This window comes from Mus caroli, chromosome 12, assembly GCF_900094665.2.
Source record: "Mus caroli chromosome 12, CAROLI_EIJ_v1.1, whole genome shotgun sequence".
NCBI classification, from domain to species: domain Eukaryota; kingdom Metazoa; phylum Chordata; class Mammalia; order Rodentia; family Muridae; genus Mus; species Mus caroli.
Window position 1 is genome coordinate 36,991,784 of NC_034581.1, and position 27,730 is coordinate 37,019,513.

At 40.4% G+C, this 27,730-nt stretch overlaps 1 protein-coding gene across 7 annotated transcripts in view; it reads left to right on the top strand.

Annotated features, from left to right (window-relative positions):
* The window catches only part of Dock4 (dedicator of cytokinesis 4), a 406,102-nt gene that overhangs the window by 284,618 nt on the left and 93,754 nt on the right, over positions 1 to 27,730 (top strand). For all 7 annotated transcript variants that reach the window (XM_029484743.1, XM_029484748.1, XM_029484747.1 and 4 more), the window contains exons 17-25: positions 1,252 to 1,408; positions 5,452 to 5,549; positions 5,647 to 5,730; positions 5,891 to 5,991; positions 7,444 to 7,525; positions 8,790 to 8,960; positions 12,540 to 12,732; positions 20,876 to 21,003; positions 23,208 to 23,342. In XM_029484743.1, coding sequence (XP_029340603.1) covers positions 1,252 to 1,408; positions 5,452 to 5,549; positions 5,647 to 5,730; positions 5,891 to 5,991; positions 7,444 to 7,525; positions 8,790 to 8,960; positions 12,540 to 12,732; positions 20,876 to 21,003; positions 23,208 to 23,342 — 1,149 coding nt within the window. The remainder of the gene's footprint in view (positions 1 to 1,251; positions 1,409 to 5,451; positions 5,550 to 5,646; positions 5,731 to 5,890; positions 5,992 to 7,443; positions 7,526 to 8,789; positions 8,961 to 12,539; positions 12,733 to 20,875; positions 21,004 to 23,207; positions 23,343 to 27,730) is intronic.

The window sequence follows — 27,730 nt, forward strand, 5'->3', positions numbered from 1 at the left end:
TGTGTGTGTGTGTGTGTGTGTGTGTGTGTGTGTGTGTGTGTGTGTGTGATGGCTGTGTGCTGCCTGGTAGGAAACTTTCTGAGGACCCTCAAAAAGTGGGGTCAGCTGGTGTAGTTTCAGGGTGCACCTGCTAGTGCTGAAGGCTGAGATAATGGGTGAGTTGGGGGAAGAAAGGTTTAGGGAGAAGATCTTTGTCATCTTTTGAGAATGGCATCACAAAGAAAAGGGATACCACTGCAGATTTTTTACTACAGAGCTAGGGATGAAATTTGGGGGATTAGATCTGGAAGAACAGAAGTAAAGGTATGGATCCACAGTCACCCTACTTGATGTGACCCTTGTGTTAACGGGGGTGCCTGCTGGGATTGGGGGCTGGAACAAAGCAACAAGCTAGAGGAGGGAGGTTAAAAGGGGAAGATCTGTAGATCCAGAAGAGTTGGGAAGAGGCATCAGGGAAGGCTGTCACAGCTGTTGCAGAGCTGTGGATGAGACTTTGAGGAAAGAGAGGAGAGGAGAAGATCTGCAGATAGCCTACCTGGTCTTATGAAAAGCATGGCCTGTGGGTTAGCAGGGGTGCCTGCTGGAGCTGGGAGCTAGGACAATACAACAAGTGGAAAGAGGGAGGTTAAAAGAGGAAGATCTATGGGATCCTGATAGCAGCAAGGTGGCAGAGAAGACTGCCACAGGTGTTCTGAAGATGAGACTGGAGGATTGGATTTGGGAGAACAGAGCTAACATTTTCTTTGAAATGAAGTTTTGCATCACACCATGGGACAGTTAAACTACCTAAAATACTGTTTCTGTAACTAGTAGTTTTCAAAGTGATAATCGTTCAACAGCTATCAGATGTCATGTTTGAGAACTGTAAGCATCTTTTGAAAAAAATCTTCTGATCATCATCAAAAGTGATTTCTTTGGCATTTGCAGTATTTCCCAGACCATGGTAAAGCCTATAGTCTAAGTTTCCTAAGAAGACAATGATGTTTTAAGGAAGGATGACAGAAAATCTGGGTGGCTCAATATCTTGACAGGTTCATTCACACTGGGAGTAACAGAGCTCAACTCAGATTGATCAGAGTCCAAATTTCATATTGAATTCTTTTATGGATTTTCCTTAAAAGCCAAATTCTGTTTATAATGCTGTTCAGAATGTTTCCAGTTCATAAATGCTAGAAGAAAGGATTAATGGTAGAATTATGCTTAATAATTCTTCTGAGGTCTCACCTCCCATTCTTAATATTTTTTTCACAGTGTGAAGAAAACACAAACCTTCAGGATACTACCCGCTACCTCAAGCTCCCGTTTTCCAAGGTCATCTTCCTTGGAAACAATAATCAAACCATGAAGGCCACAAAGGAATCCTTTTGGATAACATCATTTCTCTGTTCCACAAAACTCACTCAAAATGGTAATGTACGATACAAGCCCTTCGACCTAAGGGCACGTGGGAACTGTGTGTATTTTGGTAAGCATATTCGGCAAGGATTAAAGTATTTAAGAATCTTGCACTAGAAATTATCTGGATTCTTTTGTGTAGGATTTCTAATCAAAAGAACAAGTAGTGACTCCATTTGAGCAATTTAATGACTTAAGAATTAGCCCAGTGTTGAAACCCAAATGTCAACTAACTCTTCGAATAAACTATTAAAAACCAACTGCACTTAAATCAAGAAAAGATGAAAAGTGCCACCACCTGAAATCTCCTATTTTATAGCACCATAAGCAGTGCTAATTGCAGGCTTTAGAATAAAGCTTGCTTTTTGACTTGTTTAATTAGATGGATACTGCTTTTCTTCCATAGCATTACTTCTTATGTCACTAATTGTTTAGCAAGTTATGATTAATAAAGCAAGCACATATCCTTGGCAAATCGTTATGAAAACTACATCTGTAATGAAAGAAGTAAATTAAACATTTCTGAATTTTTCATGGTCGCCATACACAGCTTCTGGCTAGTACCCTGAATACTGCCGTATTAATAAATTAGATGAAATGTGTTGAGAGGGATAGCTTCATTATAAAGCACTGTATTTCATGCAGCTCCTATACCTAAGCTTTTTTTTTTCTTTTTCCTTTTTTTTTTTTGGTATTATGGAACACTTTGTATAAAGAAGTAACTGTCTTAGAATATAGTGTCAAAAAGGCAGCAAAACAGAGAGAGCACTGCAGTATTGACCCTCTTTTAATTTCCTCTCAGTAGCAAGTCTACTGTATTTACATAAAACACAAAGTTGTATTAAGCTTTCCTAGACTTTATTAGTATCCAGTACTTAATGGTTTGACTTGAATTTGAACTCTACTGACATAATTCGGTAACTATAAATAAAGCATTTACCAACCCTCGAGTGTTTGCTGTGGAAGTTATGAAAATAATAAAGTCAGCTAGCTCCTTGGACAAAATTTATATTTATCCTATATAAGGTATTTGTGTGTCTTTGTAGCTCTTACTGTTAATTAAATGACCTAACTGGAATGGTTCAGGATTGGATTTATTGAATATTGTTGGTATAACCGCAAACTTTCTGGCTTAAAATGACAGAAATATATTACTCTATGGATCTGCAGTCCATTTCATGTAGTGATGCTGTTGTAGAGGAAAGTCTTTTCCTTATCTTTCCTAGTTTCTAGAAGCCATTTGCATTATTTGGATCATGGTCTCTACCTTCTTCCTTAGAAGTTATCAATTCAGCATCTACCAATTTCTCTAACTCTGACCCTCTACAATTTTTACCATTCCTTTCTGATTACATTTTCTTGGAAAACATAATTCTATCCCCTTATTTGTCAGAAATTTAAGCATATTACAAATTTTCTTTGTCAATTTAAGGTAAACATTAGCATCTCTAGGAATTAGGGCTTCCTGAGGGCTGTTATTCTGCCTACCACACAGGTAATCTTAATGACAAAATTGCTTGTAATTTTTTACAGTTCTAAGGATTATGGTGTTATAATTGTAAACACAAGAAAGGAGAATCCTAAAGACTCAAAGCTGCTTCCCTATAAAACCAAGAGAAAAACTATGTTGTCTTGTTTAATGTTATCAACTCAGAATGAGCAAGAGAAAAAAACCAACAACAACAAAAAGAAACAGTGTGTTTCAAGAGATAGCAAGGTTCTTGTGGCCAGTCAGTTTGTCTTTCTGAAATTTGCATACTAGGTGTACATCTCCATCTCAAAACAAATTGAAATTAAGTTGCAGTTCCAAATCAGAATTAAATTGGTATGCATTCGTTTTACTTGACTTGGAAAAGACAGAGATTCCATTTCCACTCCCACTGGACAGTTAACAAATGATCTGGTTTCAAGGAGTAGTCTTTAAAAGCAGATCTGCACTCAGGATTCCTGCTATGTGTACTCTTCTTGATGTATGGAATCCAGCATTATTGGCTAGTTCTCCAAATCCAACCAGATCACTCTTCAGGTATTTCTGATGGTCAGATCAAGTAGATTCTTTAAACTTCTTTACAAGAATAGGAGGCTAGGTCTGTGGTACACATGCCCGCAATTCTAGCACTTGGGAGGCTAAAGCAGGAGGATCTTCAAGGTTATCCTTCCTACCTCATGAGCAGCCAGCAAAGGCTACATGAGACCCTGTGTCAAGCACACACAGACACATACACAAATTGTTATGGAATAAATTAATTCTTGTTTATACTTGGTAGGTCAGATGCATAGAGTATATTTAATAAATGCTACTTGATAGGATATAGAAAATTAATAATTTGAGTGGTAGAACATTGCTCCTGCTGGACATCCAACATACCTTCAGATGACTAGAGCAGACGGTGAGATGACAATTTTGCCTTAACTCTTAATGTTTTACGTACACAGCTGATTACAGCTGCTGAAGTTAGAACCTGGACCCTGATAGCCCTAACAAATTAGGCTTGACCACCCACTTGTCATAGTCCAGGGAAGTTAATAGTGAAGAGGAGGCTTATTTAATGCAGCTGCATTGGGATTAGGAATGAATAAAAGTTCTGGTGAGCTCCCAAGTCTGTCTTTAGGGTCCTATCTTGAGGTTTTGGTTTAGGTAGAGAGCATAGGGTATACTTAATGAGTAATGCCAGTCAAGGTGTGGTCCTTTCCACCATCATTGCCTCTGCTTTAGTCTCTCTTACAAGGTGTGACACGTTGTCAGAATGATGTGAAATCTCTTCCTGAGAGACAAGATTCTCCTCTGGGTGGCACCACACTGCAAGACTTTTCTTTCTCCCAGGATAAGACTTCGGGAGAAATTTCAGTTTCTTCAGGGCCATTTCTTCAATAGTCTGATGCCTAAAGAGAGGACACAACTGTTTCTTTAGAATATATTGACCTCTACAGGGATCATCACATGGACAGACATAACTAGTGTGCTCTTTAATTCACTGAAGTATGAATGGGCCCGTCTGAGATTCTTTGACCTGCTTCTAGAAAATGTTGGAATGCCTGTATACGCTTCCCCACAGTAACCTCAGAAATGTTCTTTCCTTTCCACACTCTTGACATTGCTCAGTGCTCTGATGTCCTTCGTTTGCCTCTACTTTAAAGCTGGCAGGTTCCTCTGCCCCATGCCTTCCCTATCTTGGCAGGTCTTACTGGCCTTATTGATCTCTATATCCCTTGATCCTTTGGAGACTAAGGAAGCTTTGGCCATGAGATCCTCTCCTTGAGGCTATCTAAATTCTCCCCAAGACAGGTAGAGGCCAAGTTTGTTTCTTCTAGTTCTTGAAAAGCCTGTTGGACTCTGAATCCACCTGTCAGTTTCAGAAAGGAACTGGAAGAGGCAGGGCTATGTGCTTCTTCATAAGCTGTGGTAGAAAATGGACTGGGAGGGCACTCTTAAATCCAACGGTTCACTAGATGGTATGTTGGTACTTTGGCCTTGTTGTCACAGTACACTGACAATGTGTGTTCCTAAGAATTGAGTTACCTTAAACAATCAAGAAGGCCTTCATTGCTGGAGTCCATTGCTAGACTGTGTTCAGCTGTCTAAGCATGAGTCAAGCAGGTTCCTACCTGTCTGGAAACCCCACTCTTACTAGAAGGTAGCAGAAAAGGTTACAGCAGATATCTGTTGGCTGCTTATACAGTTCTTAGCACTGGAGATGCAGTTGGGTCATATTCATCTCGACTCTCTTTGGATTTTACAGTCAACCTTGGACGTCGAAACCTTTAGGTAAAAGACAAGTGCTTCTGTGAGGTAGGAACATGTAGAAGGCATGGTGATCCTTCCTGGACCGCACCATCTAGTTGGAGAACTAAACAATGAGCAGGAGCTCTGGGGAGTAGAGGAGATAATGAAAATACGTTTAAGTAAATGCCATCCTAGAGTAGAGAGGCTAGTGCCGGTGAGGGGACTGGGTAGTAGTGCATGTAGGAAGTCAGCTTTTACCAGTAGAGCACACTGTTCCTGAGAGGGGCTGTCCTCTATGAAAAGCAATTAATCTTCCTTTTCTGTTTGAAAAGGTGATATGCTTGACCTTTTGAAATGGAGAACCCACCCAGACAAGATCACAGGCTGTCTCTCTAAGTTAAAAGAAATCGATGGCTCAGAGATAGTAAAGGTATATCCATTGTTTCATTACCACTTGGAAACTCAACCACTCTGGGAGGATGACACCCTGGGTCTTACTCATTTGCCTTTACCTCTTTAATCCATAGTTTCTCCAAGACACACTGGATACCTTGTTTGGAATATTAGATGAAAATTCCCAAAAATATGGGTCTAAAGTGTTTGATTCTTTGGTAAGTTTACATTTTCTTAATAATATAACAGATAAGTGTGCCTCTCCATCCTGGCTGTTTCAGAAATGGCCACTTGATGATGTAAGAGTTTATTTACTTATTTTGAGCAGACAAAGAAAAGATTGGCACTGGGTTCTGTAACACTCAATTTTCTCCTTAGGTCCACATAATAAATTTGCTACAAGATAGCAAGTTCCATCATTTTAAGCCTGTCATGGACACTTACATTGAGAGTCACTTTGCTGGGGCACTTGCATACAGGTAAGACCCTTTACCTTGTAACTGCCTTAGGAATCACACTCGTGCTAAAGCTTAAGCAGCTGCTTAGGAAGAAATTGCTGTAAGGGAACATAGGCAGATGTGAACCCCAGCCAACAAACCCTGTCTCTCCTCCTCACACACCCCTGTTCAGTGGTGATAACTTATTTTGATTAAAAGGAAAGGGGGTTGGGAGAGCTTGCTGAAGTCTGATCCTGGAACCTGGTGCCTTTCTTCTCACCTCCCTTTCACCCGGTGTGCTCTGGTCTAAGATGCCAGATCCTTGTCAATTTTGCTGCAAGGAGTCCTGTTTTTACTGCACTCCTTGTATATGACTTAAAGGAATAACTATGAGTGCAAAGCAGCCCTTGCCTTCATCCCTGTCCCAAGCACTTGTTCGCCTATTAATATTCACAGAGGCCCTACCTATTACCAGGTGCCTTGTTCTGTGCTCTAATATACATACCTTGTCCCTGGCCTCAAGCCATTTAGCCATTGAAGTCTACTGTTAGATAGTAGCTGCCTCTTTTCCAACAGTGCAACTTATGTAAGTAGCAGAGGGCATGAGTGATGTCCTACTTCAGCTCTGCTAGCCTCCAGAAAGCCACTAATAATCGCCCGAAGGTAGCTGCACACCAGGCTCTATACAGTGTGTTCTTATGTGAAGACTTTGTCCCTGACCAGTAGAATTGGGATTATCTAAATAGAGACCAGCAAGCTAACTCTAAACACACGTGGATTGTTTCTCTCTCTCTCTCTCTCTCTCTCTCTCTCTCTCTCTCTTTCTCTCTCTCTCTCTCTCTCTCTCTCTCTCTCTCTCCTTTCTTTCTACCTTTAAAAAAAGAAGAAAAACTACCACTTGAATTAGAAAATAAAAATTAGCCAGCATTTTTGTCAGTGAGATTGTAATACTAAAACTTGTGGGTTGTTCTTTAGTTTTTGTTTTGTTTCCTAAAATAAATTAAATATAAACCACTAACAAGAAAGCAGCTTTCTCCCCAGGAAATGCTTCTTCAAGAGCACACTTTGATGGTGAGAAAGTTGGCCTGGTAAATGCAGGAATGTAGCTTGGAGTGGAATAGTTTGTCTTCATGCCTCCCCTGCCTTTTACCTGCATCTAAATAGCAACCACTTTGCAGTACTCACAAGATTTGAAAGGAAAGAATACTGATGAGCAGTTGTTCAAGATGGCTCATGACAGCCCTAATTCTAGGGTCAACAGGATACCTACAGACTGAGGGCCATCGCAGGGGGCCACAGTATGTTTCCATCTTAAGTTTCAAGACAAGTAGTGACCTGCAGTTTCAATAAAGTTGTTCTAGAGCAACCTAGCAGGGGAATGTGAGACCTTACAGAGAAAGACTAGTCTTCCTGATATGCACGTATGCTGAGTTTATTGCCATTTAATTGAGAATTAGCCATTCTGCAATCTGGGCATTGCTCCCTGTGTTTTAGAGATCTCATCAAAGTGCTCAAGTGGTACGTGGACAGGATAACGGAAGCAGAGCGCCAGGAGCATATCCAGGAAGTGTTGAAGGTAATAACACGCTGTTGAAAACTGATGACAGAGTCTCGCAAAGCTGTTACGTGATGATTGGAGACTAATTGGTTCTTCTGCACAGACAGTAATTGGTGATGATACATTACTGACGTTCCAATTCAAGGATCTTAATCAGTTTATGACTGCTCCAGAGCTGATGAAACTTGAAAGGGTCTTTGCCAGGCCTGCCCAGAGGCACCTGCTGGGGATTGAATCCTGCAGAGATGATGTCCAGAATGGGCAGGCAGGAGAGGGAACATGGGAAGAGACTGGAATGAGCAGTTAATTAAACTTGGAAATTTTTTGCCTATTTCACACCCTGACAGAGACCTAATGAGAACCCTTTAGCTTAAGTTTTAAACGACAGTAGGCTCGATCACCTAAGGGATCACAATGAAGGAACCTTATGTTGTACTGGGTCTCCTGGTTTAGTAACTCCCACATCTCTAGACCCAAGATATTAACATGGTCTTCAGACATGTTGAAGAATAAAATTTCCCCAGCTACCAAATCCTTTCCCTCTCCTTCCTACTCCTTCCATTTCCCAATCTCTGTATGAGATAGGGTCTCATTAGGTAACCATGGATGAACTCCAACTCTCAATGTTCTTGTGTAATCGTTTTAAGTAAAGAATGAAGATTTGGGGCAAGGGATATAGTTCAGTAGTATGTGTTTGCCTAGCAAGTATCAGGCTCTGGGCTTATCTCCAGTACTGCCATGGGGCGAGGGGATGGGGATATATATATATATATATATATATATATATATATATATATATAAAGTTTGTCTGTCAAGGGGTTTCCTAGCCCTAGCCGTCCTTTGATTCATATTGAGACTATACTTTGTGGTGTCAGCCTATACATAGATAATGCATACATAAAGATTATAAAACAGGTACTTTCTTTCATTTTATTCACTTGGTCTGCTTGGAAGTCAAGTGCTAAGTGGCAAACTACTTTTGAAAATATTCGTTACTTCATCGGCTAAATTAAAACAAAATCTATTTGAAGATCAAAAATATTCAGTGTTTTAACTTTGGAATTATAAAGAGTTTTTAACATGTTTTGCTTCTTTGGCATCAAAGAAGAATGGCTTTTCCACTTTAAGTATATATCACTCAAACATCTCAGGGTAGCTCAGTTTCGGGATGAATTATTTAAAAGTCTAACACTGTTCTGTAATATTTTTTTATGCTATGTCATTGTTACATAAATACTCTCAGAGTCCTTTGAAGCTAACTTTCTAACACTCTTGTTTCAAGGCACAAGAATACATTTTTAAGTATATAGTTCAATCCCGAAGGCTGTTTTCCCTTGCCACCGGAGGGCAGAATGAAGAGGAATTCCGCTGCTGCATCCAGGAGCTCCTTATGTCTGTCCGCTTCTTCCTCTCACAAGAGAGCAAAGGGACTGGAGCTTTATCTCAGTCGCAGGTAACTGTTTTCCATCCCTGCTGAATAGAAGAAAGCAGGGAGTGCAGTTTGTTTCCTTTTACCTGCCAGCTCGGTTGAGTAGCCTTGCTCCCTTTTTCCTGTTTTTTGGCCATCATCAGGATGAGACTTTGACGTTCCCTGGGCTCTATGGACTGGCTTAACCTAAGCAACTCCATTCCCCACATCCCATGCTAGAATAGAGACAGTTTGCATCAGCCATGTTTTCATTTACTCGAACACATTCATTCAGGTGGCTTGACACTGTCACCCTCAACTGGGAGACAGAATGTCTCTAGAACCTGGTTCTTTACCCCAGCCTCATTGCTTTTTAATCTATCAACTTGAGAATCATCCTCTTGGACAATGCTAAATTCACATGTCTTCTTCTATTTTACTTGCTATCACCTTCCTGGGACTGATCTAAGATCATGCCAAGCCAATGCTGCAGATTCTATTACTGAGAGTCGCCTCACATGCGTTTATCTATGCATGTGTGCCTGGAGTGCATACCTGCACCAATATGTTGTTGGCCATTTTGAGACAGGGTGTTTATTACTTAACCTAGTCTGGCCTCTACCTCTCAAGGGCTGGAATGGCAGATGTGAACTAGCATGCCTGGCTCTGATTTTCTTTTTCTATTTGTTTTTGGCTTTTTTTTTTTTTAAGTTCTGAATCCATCAACATTCAAAATAGCATTGCCTTTTATACATTCCCAGAGACAATTCTTAGTGTTTCTCTATCTTTTCTTAATCCTTCTTGTATATTTTTAATTTTGATGCCTTGGTTAAGAGCTGTCAGATAGAGAGGCAGCCTCCCACCATCCTCTGGAAACTTAAAATCTTGGAGAACTAGAGCTTTAATATGAAGATTAAAGCAAACTGGGTCTTAAGGATGCTGATGTCATCTGGAGTCATGTGGTAGGTGGCATGTGGCAGGCCTACCATACAGTGTCCTAGCACTAGAACTCACAGTCCTTTGGTTACACCACTGTACTTTTCCCGACTGCTTACACAGCTAGTCTTGTTATTTATTCTCTTCCTTACAGATGTGGACTTATCTTCCACCCGGGCCATCATATAACAAGCTCTTTTAAATGTCATTTTATACTCTGTAGTTAGCAGTCCAATCCCAGCACCAGGGAACTTACCGGAGACCTCAAAGGCAAGCTTTCACCTTGCCAGAGCTGATTTGATTTGTAGCAGCTGATAATTTGAGGAGGATAATCCAGTATGCTTACCACAGAGGTCTCAGAATTTACTACTTTGTGATTAAGGTTTCACCCTGAAACATCTCTATTAACTGTTGTTAATCACAGAGACCACATCTGTTTGCTTTGCACCTGAAAAATATCTTCCTATTCTTAAGAGTAACGTTAAATTATTGTTTATCACTTCTTGGAGATCTACGACATTTTTCTTACTCTTTTAAAACTACAGAAATCTTTCTGTACCTTCACCGTATCTCCTGTGAGTCCTAGCATTCCCTAAGGTACCTCCCATTGCTATGATTCTGCAGTGGGTAGCAGCCCCGATACTTCTCTACCATTCTGACTTTCATTAGTCTTGCTTTTTAGAGTATTATTCCACAGTTGAGCTTTAGACACAGCTTTGTTACTTCTTAAAGTATATAAAGTTCCTAAAAAAGCTAATAACCCTACTGAAGGAATTCTTTACTCTGTATGCTGTTTATTTATATGTGTGTGTTCGTTTTAGATTTATGCAAAGTCACAGTTAATATAAGATTATGAGATATTGGTTTTCTTTAATAAAAAAAAAAGGGGGACATTACTTCCCAATATTTTGGTGGTGAGGTTAATGACACATTTCTTCCCATTCCAAGTTCACTGATGATCCTACACTCCTCCTAAAGAAAGGAGGAGGGCAAAAGTTTGGTTAATGAGAGAGGTTAGTTTTCTACTGCTGCTAACATATCTTAGCTTGATGGCCTTAAGCAGCTTTTGAGTTGCAGTTTTATAGGTCAGGAGTCTACTCAGGCTTAGTTGAATTCTTTCCTAAGAGTTTCCCAGAGTCGAAATCAGAACTTGATTTCTTATCTGAAGCCTTTGAATAAGAACAGGACTGTTTTTTCAGGGTTTTGGTAGAAATTGTGGGGTCAAGGACCTCTCCCTGCAGGCTGCCAATACAGGCTGGGGGTATGGGAGGTAGTCTGTCTTCTCGAGGACACTCAGAATGTTTTTTTACATATGGTTGTTTCAAATCCAGCAGCCATATGCTGTGTTCTGTCCATGCTCTCAATCTCTCTAAGACTCCTGCAATGAAATAAATAAAACAAAACAAAAACCTAAAGGTTTATGGTTAGGGTAAGCCTACCTATATAGTCTCCATATTTAAGAGTCACCTACATAGGTAGCATCTTTCATTTTTTTCTGCAAAATCTCTTTGGCAATGCAACATAATGTAATTGCAAAGCTACCAGGGACAAAGGTCATGATCAATCATCTTAGAATTGCATCTACTTTATCCAGAGCCAAGGATCATTCTGGCCTACATTTTTAAACTATGTTAAAAGCAGAAACTGAGTTTGCTCGCTTGACATTGTGGGAGTCTTTCCCACGTGAGTTACAACCCAGCACAGATGCTGATTCCTAGAGACAAAGGGACCGTCTTAGTACTCTATCAAGTGGGCTAAGGGATTGCTACCCAATGAGTCTGCCTATCAGTGGGGCAAGGGACTGCTTCCCAGTGGGTCATCTCACCTTAGGCTTGGTAGGAAGATTCATTTATTCCTCTTAGCCAAAGCCCAACTTGGCAATGAGTCCTGAAGAGCCCTACCATGTCAGGCAGGACGGAGAACCAGCTCGGCTGTGTTGCCACTTCCCATTTCATGTACTGACTCCTGCCCCAGAATTTCCTGGAAAAGAAGACGAAGGGCAAAAAGGGTAAAGGCCCCAGACCTTGCTGCAAGTTCCTTGTAATTATTTTTCTCCATTTGTCTCAGGGCATAGGAAGGTCAAAACCAAATTGTACTTTTATTTTTATTTTCAATTATAACCCTTAGCTTATCCCAGGGCAGCTGGCTTCCTGCCCTCATCATAAAGTATTTCTTGCTTTATGCTTTTTAGTGGTCATATTATAAAGGTACCTTACATTTCAGGGACACCAAGATACATTTTTCAAGTAAAAAAGTATAATAAAGAACTCAGGAATATGTTAAGGGATACAGGAAGGGGATAATTTGACTTTTTTGTAAGCAGAGCGATTCATTGATTTTTTTTTAATTTATTTTATTCCATTTATGTGACACAATTCTTTGCCAAGTACACCAAAGTTTACATAGATACAGTCTTTAGCAGGGAATACCAAGTTCCTCATTTTAAGAATAGTCAAGCAAATGCATAGTGTTTTGAAAAAACAATCATGAAGCTTTCATTTTGAAAGAGAAAGAAATCACAATAAAATATATTTGAAAATATTAGGGGCTATGGTTGTAGCCTTGTACCCCTGTGGTTGTCTAGGCTACACAAAGGTTCTATCCTCAGGTCCGATAAAAACTTGTGCCATTTTACATCTTGTTTTCCACGGGATCAGTAATTCCTTTGTATCCCTTCTTTGTTTTAAGGCTGTGTTCCTGAGCTCCTTTCCAGCTGTGTACTCAGAACTGTTGAAGCTCTTTGATGTCCGGGAAGTGGCCAACTTGGTCCAGGACACCCTGGGCAGCCTACCTACCATCATGCATGTGGACGATTCTCTGCAGGCAATTAAGCTTCAGTGCATTGGCAAAACTGTCGAGAGCCAGCTCTATACCAACCCAGGTATGGTGGTGATGCCCCATGGTCAAATGCTGTGTCTAGAAAGCCCTTCTTCATGCCTCGTGGCCAACGGTCACAGAAGCAAATAAAAATCAAACATACGTTCCCAAAAGTATTATAATCTCAATGGGAAATGTATGTATCAGTCAGATATTAAAGTGTGGCTGCCAAAATATCATTTCTAGACTGAATAGGCAACCATAGTGGCTCACACTTGGAGTCCTAGCTACTTACAAGGCTGATGCAGGTGATCCATTAAATCCAGAAGTTTAGGACCAGCCTGAGCAGAGTAAACATACTGAGACCCAATAGCAAAAGAAGGAAAGGAAGTGGGGAGAGCACTGAATAAATTATTGATTGTAATCACAACTATTAGTGGTGTGGGCATGGGTCTCCTGCCCACATTGTTGTAGATCTCTTATGATAGGATCAAGAGAAAAATTAACCTTTTCCTTCTGAGATTTGTATATTTATATATGGTCCTATTTGTCTAGTGTTTTAAATGGTTCTCATCAGTTTGGAACTTAGTCACTGGTCTACATCTGTAAAGAGATAACACAATACGGGCAACGTAGTTTTTTTTTTTTTTTTTGGTTTTGTTGTTGTTGTTTTGTTGTTGCTGTTTTTAAAGTTCATGTAATTGGGGCTTGCTTACAATTTCCAAGGGTTTCAGAGTCCATGGTCATCATAGCAGGAAGCAAGGTAGGAGGCAGGCAGGTATAACTGTGATTGAAAGCATATATATATATTAGGTTCAATGAGTGAGCAAGACTGGGTGTGGTTTGACCTTTTGAAACCTCAAAGGTCACCCCCAATGACACACCTCCTTCAACAAGACCACGTCTCCTAATCCTTCCTAAACAGTCCACCAACCAAGAATTAAACATTCAAATATATGAATGAGCCTGGGGTGGCCATCCTCATTCAAACCAACGTAATTTGTCTTCTGAAACTGTATGGAAGTTCTTTGTAGTCGTTTTTAAATTTTATCCCACTATCAAGCAATCAGGTACCAAGTAGATTTTACTATGCTAGCTACCCTTAAATCCTGTTGTCTCCCAATTTTTAAATTTATTTTCCAGAAGAAAATAATGAAGTATCCTCCTTCTTTTAAAATTTACTTGAAATTTTTTCCATCTGATTCACCAACTAAAATGTTTTTAAGATAGATTCTATCAGAAGTTTTTTTCCATTTGAATGTATATGTGAGAAAATCATCCAAAACATACTGAAAACAAAACATGATTTTATCATAAAACATCTTAAGGATACAAATAAAAATAGAGCATATAAGTAAATCATGAATAAATCTTAGCATCCAAGTATTTACTTTAAGTTTCTTATTGAGGAATTCATCACTTTCTTATTTTCTTAGCCGGGCATGGTGACACAGGCCTTCAATCCCAGCACTTCAGTGACAGAGGCAGGCAGGTCTCTGAGTTCAAAGTCAGTCTAGTCTACAAAGTGAGTTCCAGGACAGCCAGGCCATTTTTTCCCTTTGCTGAAATTAATAATGTTTCAATGTAAAAGAAAGTTTAATCTTTTGATTTCTTCTGATTACAACAAAAAATCAGATCACTCTAGAGCAGTGGTGACTATCAGAAAACACACATATTTATATTTTTATCCATAATCATAGCAAAATTATAGTTAGGAAGTAGCAATGAGAATAATTTTATAACTGGGGATCACCACAACACGAGGAACTGTCTGAAGGGGTCATGGCATTACGAAGGTTGAGAGCCACTGACCTAGAAGAAAGATGTTTTTTGCAGGGTTGTGTTTCAGCAGCCAGGGACTCTCTAGGGTTGAGGGCAGAGGTGTAGAAAGGACAGGGGTGGACCAAGTCCCTAGCTTAACTCAGGCGCCAGCTCTGCTTTCCCCAAGCTAAGGAAGACTTAGCTGTGAGACTTCTGTCTCACAGAAATTGTGATTTCTGCCATATTTTCCCCACACTAAGTAGATGATTCTTCACTAGTTAAAGTCCTACACTAAAAGTAAACTAAGGTCACCAAAATAAGTTTTCAATAGTAATGAAATTATTTGAGAGGATTTTATTCATTCCACAGACCCTTTGGATTCCTGACCTTCAGGGAACTTTGGAAAAGCAAGATCAGAGAGCTTGTCAAGAAGTCAATACAATGAAGAAGTTAGTCAGGTCTCTGTGTGAGTTGGTGAGACTATCTGTAAAGCTAACTCTGGAGATATTCTGCAGGGTCGGTATCAGGACCCTGAAGGAGAGGCTCACCATTCAGGATTAGGAAGTTGATAGATGCCATATTGCCTAGGGTAGGTGGAAGTAGTAGGAACCCTGTGTGTTCTTTCTATGGGGGCCACTCCCCTTGGAGGATGGTTATGGAGAAGCAGAAGCCATTCACTCACAGTCAACATAGCTAAAACTGCTTCTCTCACTTCACAAGTGAAGCTTAGCCTCATATTCACTGACTCATCACTGAAGAAAACAAAAACTGTCATATGTAAGTGATAGGGAACAACATAGCCAGAAGAAGCCTGGATCAAAGAGAAAAACAGGAAATGTCCCTGGGAGTCTTCCAAGATAGAAAAGGCCCTGTTAAATCACATGGTAATCCCTAGTAGTGTTAGGGAAACCTAGAGAGGGTTGCAAGGGATCATAGCATTCAAACCTACTTGCTGTGAACTCAAGGAACAAGCAGGTAGGTCCCGCAGTATCCTTGTGAATGAAAAAATATTGGAAGGAAAACCAAATGAGCCATGTGAATGCCTGAGCTGACAAGTGGAGTAAAATAATGAGACTGTGATTAGAAGAGGGACAGTATAAAACTGTAACTACCGACATGGCAGGATGAGCAAAGAAGCACAACACAAATGGTCTCAGTGTCAGCTCACGCAGCATAGCAGGTAAAGGATGACATTTGCCTTTTCAAACCAAACCAAATGTCAATCTTAAGCAGAGAAAAGAAAGTAAGTGAATGTGTCCCAACTTCTCAAAGAAAACTATATCCAAATGACAAGGGATGTGGTAACACTTTAATTTTATGGTAAGCATAAGTTAAGGCTAAGATAATCAAAATAAGAAGTGAAGGTTGGCATTTTGAAGACAGAGGTAGTATAGTAGTTTATCATTGCTCCTGTCATGGGAACCACACCTTGGTGGCTTTAAATAAATGACGCAAACTCCTTATCTGTAGAGCAGAACTTCATGGTGACTTCACTGCACAAAGTTCAGAGTGCTTCCAGACCTGTTCTCCTGTCTTGATGGCCTGGGGAACTGGTCATCTTCTTAATATTTTATAGCTTTAGAGGCCATCTGTACACGTTAGCACTCTCTCTCTCTCTCTCTCTCTCTCTCTCTCTCTCTCTCTCTCTCTGTCTCTCTCTCGTGCATACACACACACATTTGGATCCTTTCATCTCTTTCATTCATAAGGACCCCTATGTTTGCCACGGGGCCACATAAATCTCCCTCCCTCCATCTGCAGAGGCTCCTTGGCTATAATATAATTCCCAGGATCCAGGAAGTTGCGATCTAGAAAACATCTTAGAAAGCAATCACTTCTCCTCCCCACACGTGGGCAGAAGATACAGATTCAAAAGCACTTTGCAGGTTTTACTCCACGTAAGAAGGTGGAAAAAAAAAAAAAAAAACAAAAAAACAGTTATCCTGGAATTCTGTTTCAAACAAATGAAGCCCAGAAGAGCTGCAGTTGTTATAACTGAGTCCACATATCCCGACTGGGAAGAGGTCACAGGTGTTTCTTCTTTGACAGTTATAACCCAGAGATGGCGGGAAGATGAGGGGTGATAAGCATGTTCAAAGCCATAATATCCAGCCAAAGGACTATTTCTTGACTTTTTCTTAATGACAACCCCATATCTCCCAACACAGAGTAGGCAGTTGCTCTTCATTATTTATTCTTTATTTATTATGGATGTTAATTTTTATGAGCAGAAACTTGGTCTGTGATACAGAAGTCGAGAGGAAATGACGTTAAATAGTTTTCTAGGGGTTAGTATTATTACACAGAAGGAAGTCCACAATTGACTCACATGTTACGGAAATAAATTTTTAATTTTGGAGAATTTGATCTTACCCATATAAGCCCACCCAGAAACCTAGAACATTCTATAAGTTAATGGTGTACTAGAATCCTATTGGAAATATTCTCCAGAGAAGCAGAGGAGAGGAGGCTTACACTTTAGAGCAAGCAGGTCTGGCAATATCTAGAGAAGCCTGGTAGAAGGGTGAAGGCTGGGAGTCAGGAATGATGATTTAAAGAATGGTAAGGAGATTGTAAGTCAGCTTCTTGCAGGGGCTGTGAGCCTTGGCCCTTGCTGTATCCCTGGTGCTAAACATTTGCTGATTGGTTTAGCAGGAATCCGTAACCACTACTTACCTATTTTCTTGCTGCAAACAGGTTATGTTTGTATTTGCTTGTGATTGAACCACGGGTAAGACAAAACCCATACAGATGGGTGAGGCTAAGTATAAAGGCCTGGATGCCTGTTCTGAGATGAGACACTCCCCTATCTTAGGCCTATCTGAGTCCAGCAGTCTGGGGCAGAAAGGGAGAAATGAGCCACCACTGTTCAATGTCCTAAATACATTTGTTTAGATCCCAGAAAGATTAGACATGGACAACCAACTGCCATGCTCCCCTGTGTTAGCGATATCCTCCACTCTGAGTGAGATGCTCTTAGGTCTCAGCTCAGGGCTGACAAGCTGGTGATCCTACTGTCACCTACAAACAGAGGATCAGATAGTTTATGGTGGCAATTCTGTATGAAAGCGATCAGAATTCTTTTTAGTGGCTCTCCAGTCCCTACCTGTAATTCTGTAGAATGATACAAAACTGTAATAGAAAATACAAAAGGGGCTGGGACAGCCACTCAACAGTTAGAGTGCTTAGTGCTTTTCTAGAGAAGTCCTAGTTCCTAGAGTTCAGCTCCCAGCACTGAAGTCAGGAGGCTCACCTGCCAGTTACAACAGTTCCAGGGGACCTGATGCCCTGTTCCAGGGGACCTGATGCCCTGTTCTGGCCTCTATAGATACCAGCCGACTCATGGCAGACTTTCACCCAAGCACATGGGCATATATAAATAAAAAGTAAATCTTTTTGAAAAAAAATTTTTTTTAATAAGAGGAAGTAGAATATAATGTATTTTAAAAGCATGTTTAAGGAATTAGTAGCATAAAATTACGAAGGTTATTTGATTAGATTTCTATGTTGATTTGGCAATTTCAAGAACAAAAATCTTACTGTACTTGATGGGTGCTCGATAACACTTGCTGGTTAGACCTGCTGTTCATATGTTGAAAATGTGCAGGCCATAAGGGTGGTTTTGTTACATTTTTTAATTCAAGATTTCTTATTGATTGTCTTCTATAAAAATATAAAGGCAGTTATCCAGGAGTAGACTGAGAGAGTAGGAGTGGGTTAAACAACAACAAAAGAAAAAAAGAAAAAGAAAAAAAAAGGAGGGAGGGAGGGAAGGAGGGAAGGAAGGAAGGGAGATAAAGCATGCACTATGACCTCAAGGGCACTAACATTCTGTTCCCTTTGCTCTGGCTACTTTATCCCCACCCTAACCTCTCCCTACCTGTCCTGCTTCCCATCTCAGGCTTGTCCTGGGGGAACACTCAGATCAAAGGCCTTTCCATACTCCCTCCACATCACAGAATCTTACTCAACGGTTCCTTCCCACGGTTGTTCATACTCTCTTCTGAACTTTATCAAAGATTTACCCCCAGGACAATTTGGGGTTTGGCTTAGGCATTGGTTGGCTGTCATGTGTTGGGCTACTCGGGATTCAAGCTCCACTTTGCTCTCTGGCCATGGTTCTGGAGTTTTTAATACCAACTTGTGGTAGCAAGCGCATCACCTGTTTCTTTTTTGATACAACACAGGTGAACTATTTGTCTCCCTTGCTCTATCCCTAGCTCATAGATATTTTAACAGTTGGTTGCAAATTGAGCGTTTGAAAACCAAAGCCAGCTCGCTGCTGGAACCTATCAGATGAGCTTTGCCTTCCCTTCCAATTAAACATTACTACATAATGGTTCTTCAGTTTCCAGGTTCGTTTCCTTGGTTCTTTCTGTCAAGTAATTGCTTTGTAAATAAGTAAAGTTTCTGTAGTGCTGTACTACTTACAGAAGGCCTACAGAGAGTTAGCTTACAGGTTTGAATTTTAGTATTTCCTCTCTCTCTCTCTCTCTCTCTCTCTCTCTCTCTCTCTCTCTCTCTCTCTCTCAACATAAAGCCAGACATCAACATAAAGCCAGACATCCTTGTACTGCTGCTTCAGTGGCAAGAATCAAGAGAAATATGACTTTCTAAGCCCAACTCCGGGGTTACATAAGTTGGTTTGTTTTCTCTTTTTGATCATTGCTTATAAAGATGGATGGTGAAGAACCACCAGGTACCAGTGAAATCTTCCAATGTGAAGGGCAAAGGCCATTATGAAAACACATAAATAAATGATTTAAAATAAAAATATCATGCAAAAAATGTTTCCCAAGTGCCCAAATTAAGTGTTCTGTCTCAGTGAGGGGCAAGGCCTGGAAGACGTGATACTGTAGAAATTCCAAAGTCCACAGCACTGGACCTGAGCAAGGAAATGAACTGTTAGGAGGGATAAGAAATTAAATAGGAAGGGTAGAAGATAAAGTATGGAAGTCACCAGAAAGTGGGACACAAATATACAAAAATATGTAAGGCAAGATCAAGAGAGTCATACTGTCTTAATGAAGGTTTTATTGCTGTGAAGAGACATCACAACCAAGGCGACTCTTATACAGTAAAACACTTCTTTCGGACTGGCTTCCAGGTTCAGAGGTTTCATCCATTATCATGGTGAGAAGCATGGCAGCATCCAGGCAGACCTGGTGCTGGAGGAACTGAGACTTCTATGTCTTGATCTGCAGGCAGCAGAAGGGTACTGTGTGCCACACTTGGCATAGCTTGAGCATATATGACCTCAAAGCTGGCCTCCACAGTAACACACTTCCTCCAACAAGGCCACCTCCTAATAGAGTTGCTCCCTATGGCCAAGAATTCAAACACATGGTCTATGGGGGCCATTCCTATTCAAACCACCACACGCACTGTGAATATATTTGATCTCAGGTAGAAGCATATCAGCATAGCTTCCTCCAAGTAACGGACACTTTACAGCAGTGGTTCTCAACCTTCCCTATGCTGCTACCCTCTAATACAGTTCCTCATGTTGTGGTGACCCCCAACCATAAAATTATTTTCGTAACTACTTCATAACTGTAACTCTGCTACTATTATGAATTGTAATGTAAATGTTTGTGTTTTCTGATGGTCTTAGGCAACTCCTGTGACAAGGTCATTCAACCCCCAAAGGGGTTGCAATCTGCAGATTAAGAACCATTGCTATAGGGGGCTGGAGAGATGGCTCAATGGTTAAGAGCACTGACTGCTCTTCCAAAGGTCCTGAGTTCAAATCCCAGCAACCACATGGTGGCTCACAACCATCCGTAACCAGATCTGACACCCTCTTCTGGAGTGTCTGAAGACAGCTACAGTGTACTTACATATAATATATATGTATGTATGTGTGTATATGTGTGTGTGTGTGTGTGTGTATGATAATTCCTCAATAACTCTGAGAGCTAAAAGAGAAAAACCAAACAAAGCAATGCAAAAAAAAAAAAAAATACAGTCTTATAGCAAGAACTGGAAATCACATGGTAGAGTGAGAACATAATTATAACATTAATCAGAAACTGGGCTGTAACTCTCCAGAAACCAAGGAGCAAGGCAGGAGGTTGGAAAGCTATGAGCCTGTCTACCATAGTAGACATCATAGATGCCTGCCTCAGAGAGAATACAGAGAACAGCAAGAGAAGCATTTGATTTACAAACGTGGAGGTAAAACACCCTCAGAATGGGAGGAAAGATAGGAAAGAAACTAGCTCTTACTAAGAGAGGCCTCTAGACTATAAGTGTGATGCATTGGGGGCAATTGTGTCATCTTTAATACAAAACTCATAGAGCTAGGACCCCTTGTAGCACCATGTGCTGTTAGTTTAACAATTGATATGGAATTAAAAAGTCAGTGAGGACTCACTGAGGCTTGTGTGGGCCTCAGCAGCTGAGACACTAATGGCTCTCTCTCTCTCTCTCTGTCACTCACACAGACTCGAGGTACATTCTCCTGCCTGTCGTACTGCATCACCTCCACATCCACTTGCAAGAACAGAAGGACCTGATCATGTGCGCACGTATCCTTAGCAACGTGTTCTGTCTCATCAAGAAAAATAGCTCAGTAAGTACATGCGGGTCATAGTGTGTGGTTCTCATCAAATGGCTTCTGCAAATACAATCTTAAATGTCTTCAAAGGAGTCACGAGAAGGAGGAACACCCAGAGGCTCGCTTTTCATTTTCAGCCAGGCTGGACAACTTGGGGTTCCACAGAAGGAATTAAGAAAAAATTTTTAAAACAAATAAGTAAATTTTTTTTTTAAAATCCCATGGAATTAGTGTAACCTTGAATAACCTGGCTTCCTAAAGTTGTGTTTCAAGGAAGAACTGAATACCAAGTAAGAAAAATTAGAAATCTCAAGGCCTCCCACAGGTATCTTTAATTTTGATGGGATGAAACACTCTGTGGCAAAAATAAATTACTGCTTGCAGGGTATGGTGGTTTGGGCCTGTTCTGGGAAAGGCCACATGATGGTGCTTAGAACTTGGCCATGGCCCTTGGGTCTAGTCCTGTGGAAATTAACAGAAGCAAAGGACAGCCCCCAGGAGACTAGAAGTACCTTGCACTACAGCTATTACACAACCTCAACTGTAGTCTTTTCGTTATGGCTTTGAGGGTTCCTGTTTTGCTTGACTCTTGACACAGTATAATTACTGTGTGCTAAGAGTACAGCACAAAGTGAGAAAAATGGTATGTTTCCATATCCGAGGAACAATGTCTGGGATTGATGTGCTCAGCTCAGGAGTCTGAGATGAAACTAGAATAGGAGGGAAGTCCTGTTCTCTTTCTGTCAATCTGGCAGCTGTTAATGGAAGTTTGGGCTCAGCCATAGAAGGCTACAGAGAAGTCTGAAAGTGAGTCCTGAGCCTCTGGTTTCCGCAATTCCACATTCATTTCGGTGCTGCATTCCCCATTCTTTCTGTGTTCGTGATATGCTTCTGAAGAGCAGGGGTAGGAACAACGCCAGGGGAGGTGATGTCTCCCCCATCACTCTCCCATGCCCTGCTGCTATGGAAACGGGTGGTGTTTTAGAGAACCTATGAGTTCTCCATCTGAAAGTGTGATGAGCTAGGCATCCGTGGCTGGGGCACAGCTCGCTGTTCCGCCACCCCACAATCCAAGTCCACCAGTGTCATGGAATGAGATAGAGCAGTAGCAAGAGCGAGAAGGCTTTTGCCCCGCATTGAAACTCCTGCTGATTGTTTGATCACAAAGGACCAAGCCATGCCTGACTAGAAGGGCTTTTTCCCAGGTTACAGTCACCATGAGTGAAAGCTAACCAGGTCACTAGAGAGACAAAAAGCAAATAGCTACAGTAGAGAGGATTTCTTTGTACGTCTCCTCTACTTAAATTTCAGAATTGCAGTCAGGTTTTAGCCAAGCCAGGGCTTAGCTCATAAGGAATTTAGAGCTGAAAACAGTTCACTGGAGAAACTTTGGGAGATTTCTCACAAGTGTTACATAATATATGTGTGTGTGTGTGTGTGTGTAATATATATGTATGTATATATATATGTGTGTGTGTGTGTACATATATAGATAATATATAAACTTCTGTGCAATATATAAAATTGCACAGAAGTTTTTCCCTATGCAATTATTTTAAGAATCCATTCTTTTGTGCAGAAGACTACAGAGATAATCTCTCTGGAGTCCTGAAGTGTGGATGGTATTAAGCACTTCAGGAAAGCCAATCCCTCTTGTGGCTACTAACCAGGGATCTCTGTGACCAAGGATACTCATCTAGACTGCTCTCCAGTTTCTCATGCTTACATGTAGGCTTTTTTTAAAAACCCACTTCTATGGGACTAGCTATTTGCATATAAACCAGTCTTGGAAAATGATCTGTGTGACTGCCATGCTGAGAAGACTCAATGTAAGAACATTTAGGACCTAAGAAAATCATACTGTAAGAGAAAACTACAGCCTAGAGAGGCTCCCTGCTTTGCCCAAGGCCGTGAGTTCCTTAGGAGTAGGGCTGGCCACAGAATTGGTGGCTTTTATACTGTGCCTCTTTTGTTTATATCTCAGCTTTTATTGCATAGCCAGACAGTGTGCTTTGGGGCAAGCCGTTGACTCTCTGAAGTTATGTTTCTCTGAAAGGCCATTTTTTTTTTCCTGTTGAGGTCTACATCTTTTATTATCTTAAGTTCCCTGAATCTTTGATTCTAGATTTGGGAATAGACTCCCGTTGTCCTTAAAAAGAGATTTGGTGCATGCAGAGGCAGTCTCCTGAGCACACTGTTTTTGATTTTTCTCTTCTAAGGAAAAGTCTGTGCTGGAGGAAATAGACGTGATAGTGGCCAGCTTGCTGGATATCCTGCTCAGGACCATATTGGAGATCACCAGTCGGCCTCAAGCATCCAGCTCCGCCATGAGGCTGCAGTTCCAGGATGTCACTGTAAGATCATAAGCATGTGGCATTTGCCATATGTTCAGGACCTGGTTGTGCTTCTTAAAGCTCCATTCCCTTGGTGATGGGTTGTACTATGACTGTGGGAAATTTGGTCCCTAGGGTGAACTGGGGCATTGCTAGAACACAAATGGTTGTGTTGACCATACAAAAACTATGATAGGAAGGAAGCCTGGAGGTAAATTTGCTAATCGTAGCAAGTCTGAATTTCAGAAAGACAACATTCATATTCTCACTTTTCTAAATTTAAATTGATCTATGATTTTATATCCCTAGTCAACTTGATAGCTTTTAATTCCCCAAATTCTCTAAAGAACAAAGGATAGGGCAACAGCAGCTGGAATCAGAAGACCCTATGTGCTAATTCTGGATTTCTCCCCTGGAATCATTAGGACCTTAACTTTTTTTAGTCTTCAGTTTGGTTGTGTTAAATGAGAAGGTTTACCTTGGTAAATTCTAAGGGACTTTCAAGCTCAGCTGTCTTAGGACGCTAGCATAGCATGATTCAGGCAAAGTATTGAGAGATAATGTCAGATATTTACACATATGATAATGTCAGATATCTACACATATGCATCTGTATATGCTGCATGTGTAAACTGTGCTTCTTTATCAAATCCAGGGCTTCATGTGTGGTAGGCAAGTACTTTACCACTGAGTTATCCATATACATAGGAATTTCTATTTTTTTTAAATGTTTATATATTAAACAATTTATTCTAAGCAAGAGCTATCATTTGTAGCTGTAGCGGTAGATACTTTAATATTCAGCTGTAAATTATCTCCACAAGTGTTAATTAAGCACTTGCTATCAGCTTCACTAACTGTGCTGTGGTCCTCGAGAATGTTCAGCACTAGATACAAATAACTTGCATTTTCACTTAAAAACTGGGAAGTCTGAGGGACTTAAGTGGCCTCAGATCCTTAGGGAACTCTGTGGAAGCGGAGGCAGAAAGAGTGTGAGAGCCAGAGGTGATGGAGGACACCAAGGAATCAAGGCCTTCTAGACACGGCAGAGCTATGCATATGAACTCAGAGACTGACAGCATAGACAGGGCCTGTACTGGTCTGATCCTAGGGCTAAAAGAACAAAGGACACACGCCCCAGTCCCTAACGCACAAGCTATCTTCAACTGATAGACACTTGCAAATGAAAAATTCATTTTCTTCAAGGAAGTCTCAGTGGGGAAACAGTTTTCTTAAGGTGTAGAAGGCCATCACAAAACAAACTCAATGGTGTCTTTGGAGGTTCTTTGTCTTGTAATGTTAAACCAGAGCATTCTTTTTAACATTGTAGGTCCTTCGTGTAAATATTACAGCTTTTCTATTTTTCCCCGTGTGAAAGAAAGAACTAGAGGTGAGATGAGGCTATAAACTCTCAAAGCCTACCCTCAGTGATATACCTCCTCCATGTAGGCTCTACTTCCTAAAAGTTTCATAGCTTCCCCAAACAGTGCCAACAGCTGGGGACCGAGTAGTCAAATATGAGAGCCTGTGGGAGACATTTTTCATCCAAATCACCACTACAAGTAAAGTTAAACTATCTTAACAAACTAAGATTTCTGCACACACACACACACACACACACACATGGATATACATACATATATATAGAGATGAGGGGAAGGGGAAAGGAGAGATCAGTCAACCCTAGTACTAGTAAGATGGCTCCATGGTTAGGAGTGCTGGTTGTCCCTCCAGAGGACCTACGTTTTATGCACCCACATGGCACCTCACAGCCACCACCAGGAACTCGAGTTCCAGAGGATCTCATGCTCTCTTCCAGCCTCTGTGGAAGCCAGGCACACAGGAGTGCATGGGCACATATGCAGGCAAAACCCTCATACACATGAAGAAAAAAAAAAATGAATTCTTAAGTAGCTGAACTGTCTTATTTAAAGTAAAGAAGTTTGAGTCATGGTTTCTCATGGTCTCCGGAGCCTGGTGTGTGAAATGGCACCCACCCCCTCAGGTTTGCTTCATGGGCTGGTTGTTACCTGATGGATGGTGGGTGCTCACAGCCACTGGAGTTTGTTACAGGTTTGAAGGCTTTAAGTGACTGTCTTCTGTTTTGATTTAATTATTTTTTTTTTTTACTTTTTTAAGTTAAACTTTTTATTTTGTAATTACAGTGAAATCACATGCAGATATAAGAAGTAACATAAAAACGTTGCATGTGTCGTTTACCCCGTTCTATAAATGGTAGCCGCTCACAGAATTCCAGAACAGGCCATGGATGTTGATTTGATTTGATCAATCTTTCCATCATCCCAGTCGTTTCATGGTGTGCTCTAGAGCTGAATCCCCTGTCCTGCATCTCTTCCACCTCCAGGCAGCCACCACTCTGCTCTCTATGTAGCTCTGACAGTTGAGGGTGTTATGTATATAGAATCTCAGAGCATGTGACTTTTTATGATTGACTTTTTTTTTTAACTGAGCAGAGTTTTACAAAGATTCCTGCAGGTTGCTATATACATCCTGTTTCCCTTTTCATTACTGAGTATTATTCCATGGTATATAGATACACCACAATTGTTTAATGTTTCACCTATGAAGGTCTGTGGGGTTAATTCCAGGGTTTGTGTTATATTAGGACAGTTAGTTTAAACATCATTTCCATTTAGGTTTTATGTGGACACATTTCTCCACTTTTGGTTTTTTTGTTTTTTGTTTTTTGTTTTGTTTTGTTTTGTTTTGTTTTGTTTTGCTTTTTGCTAGAAATTCCAGGGAGTTGACTGCTGAATCATAAAGTTCATGCTCATGCTACATGCCCAGATTTCTAAAAACTGCCAAACTTCCTTCCCTAGTGGCAGTGTCATTTAACATTCCACATGTGCACAGTCTGAGTGAACTCATTTCCCAACACCCTCGTCAGCATGCAAAGTTGTCACCTTTCCCTTTGTGTCCGTGTGTGTCAGGGCTATAATGATTCTGAGAGCTCTAAGCCTCCTCTCACTGAGGGTTTGCCTTCTGATTCACCAATGGCTGACATTACCCTGTAAGGATTTTCTCTTACATTTGCCATCCATATCACCTTCTAGACAAAATGTCTCTTCATGTCTTGTCCCATTTTCTAGCCGAATGATTCTCTCACTGCAGAGTTGTGGGAGTGGTTTTGGGTTTTTTCTCCCACTGTAGCTTGTTCTCTATCCCCTTAATGGTGTTTGCAAAAGCAAAGTTTTTTTTTTCATCTTAATGAACTCCAGATTATTAATTTTTCCTCTGATGAATCATGGTTTGATTTCATGTTTAAGAACCCTTTTATCTAGTCATAACAATACAACCTATTTTCCCTCAGAGTGTTAGAATGGTATAATTAACATTTAGAACCAGGAACCATTTTGTCTTGGCTTTTATGAGTCACATCATTTTAGTCCCTTTCTGCTCTTGACTTTGACATTTGTCATTAGTTTTGTTCATTTGATTTGAAATCTTGATTCTTGGTATAATGAGTGATTTTCATTTGTAATCCAAATGTTTCTGTAGTATATGGTCCTGGGTCACATGTGAGACTTCTATTTTAGCTGTCCTTAATGTGATATCTCACAGCTAGAGAGAACAAAGGCAGATGACAACTTATGTGAAGATAGAGTGGAAGACCAGTTCCCTAAGCCTCCTTGGCACCATAGCATGAAGGTCTCTGTGTTACACTGCGTGGACATAAAATATTCAGCCCAAACCCGAGTTTGATCTGCAGAACCCGAATTGTGAAAGAAGAAAGCCATCTCACACAAATTTTCCTCTGGCTTCAACATGCATATGCATGCATGATAGAGAGATACCAAATTGTCTACCAGAGTTTTTTACAATGCATAAATGTTTCTTTGTACATGACTGTGTCAAATAGCATGCGTAGTGGGTTGCTTGGCACTGTCTAAGATTCTCTAGCATGCCTGTCTGAAGGCTTCAGGTACTGCTTTGTGATTAGAGAAAGAAGAGAATAGCATTGCCTAGGAAATATCAGAGGAGGGGTGTGTAGACAGGCACATGTTTAAGAGAAGCTTTCTGAAGACTTTTGATATAGATATAAAATATTCTTGGCAGTTATTGATAGAAATATGCAATGTATTCTGTACATAAAATGGATACAAGCCACTGAAGACTATTGAATTTTAAAGGCAATTTGCTAAGTAAGTAAATCTTGACCAGTGATTTTTTTTATCATTCATTTTTCACAAATTAGAAGAATTTATATAAACATTATTAAAGTATCTTAAAAGTAAAGAAAATCACATTTTAGTAGAAAAAGATAAAAGTAAAATATTAGACATCTAATCTTCTGGACAAGAACTTGAAGTTTAAAAATATGAGCAAATGAAATTGGATTATTGAAGTGTTGAGATTGACAGTATGTCATAAATGTGCCAGAAATTATA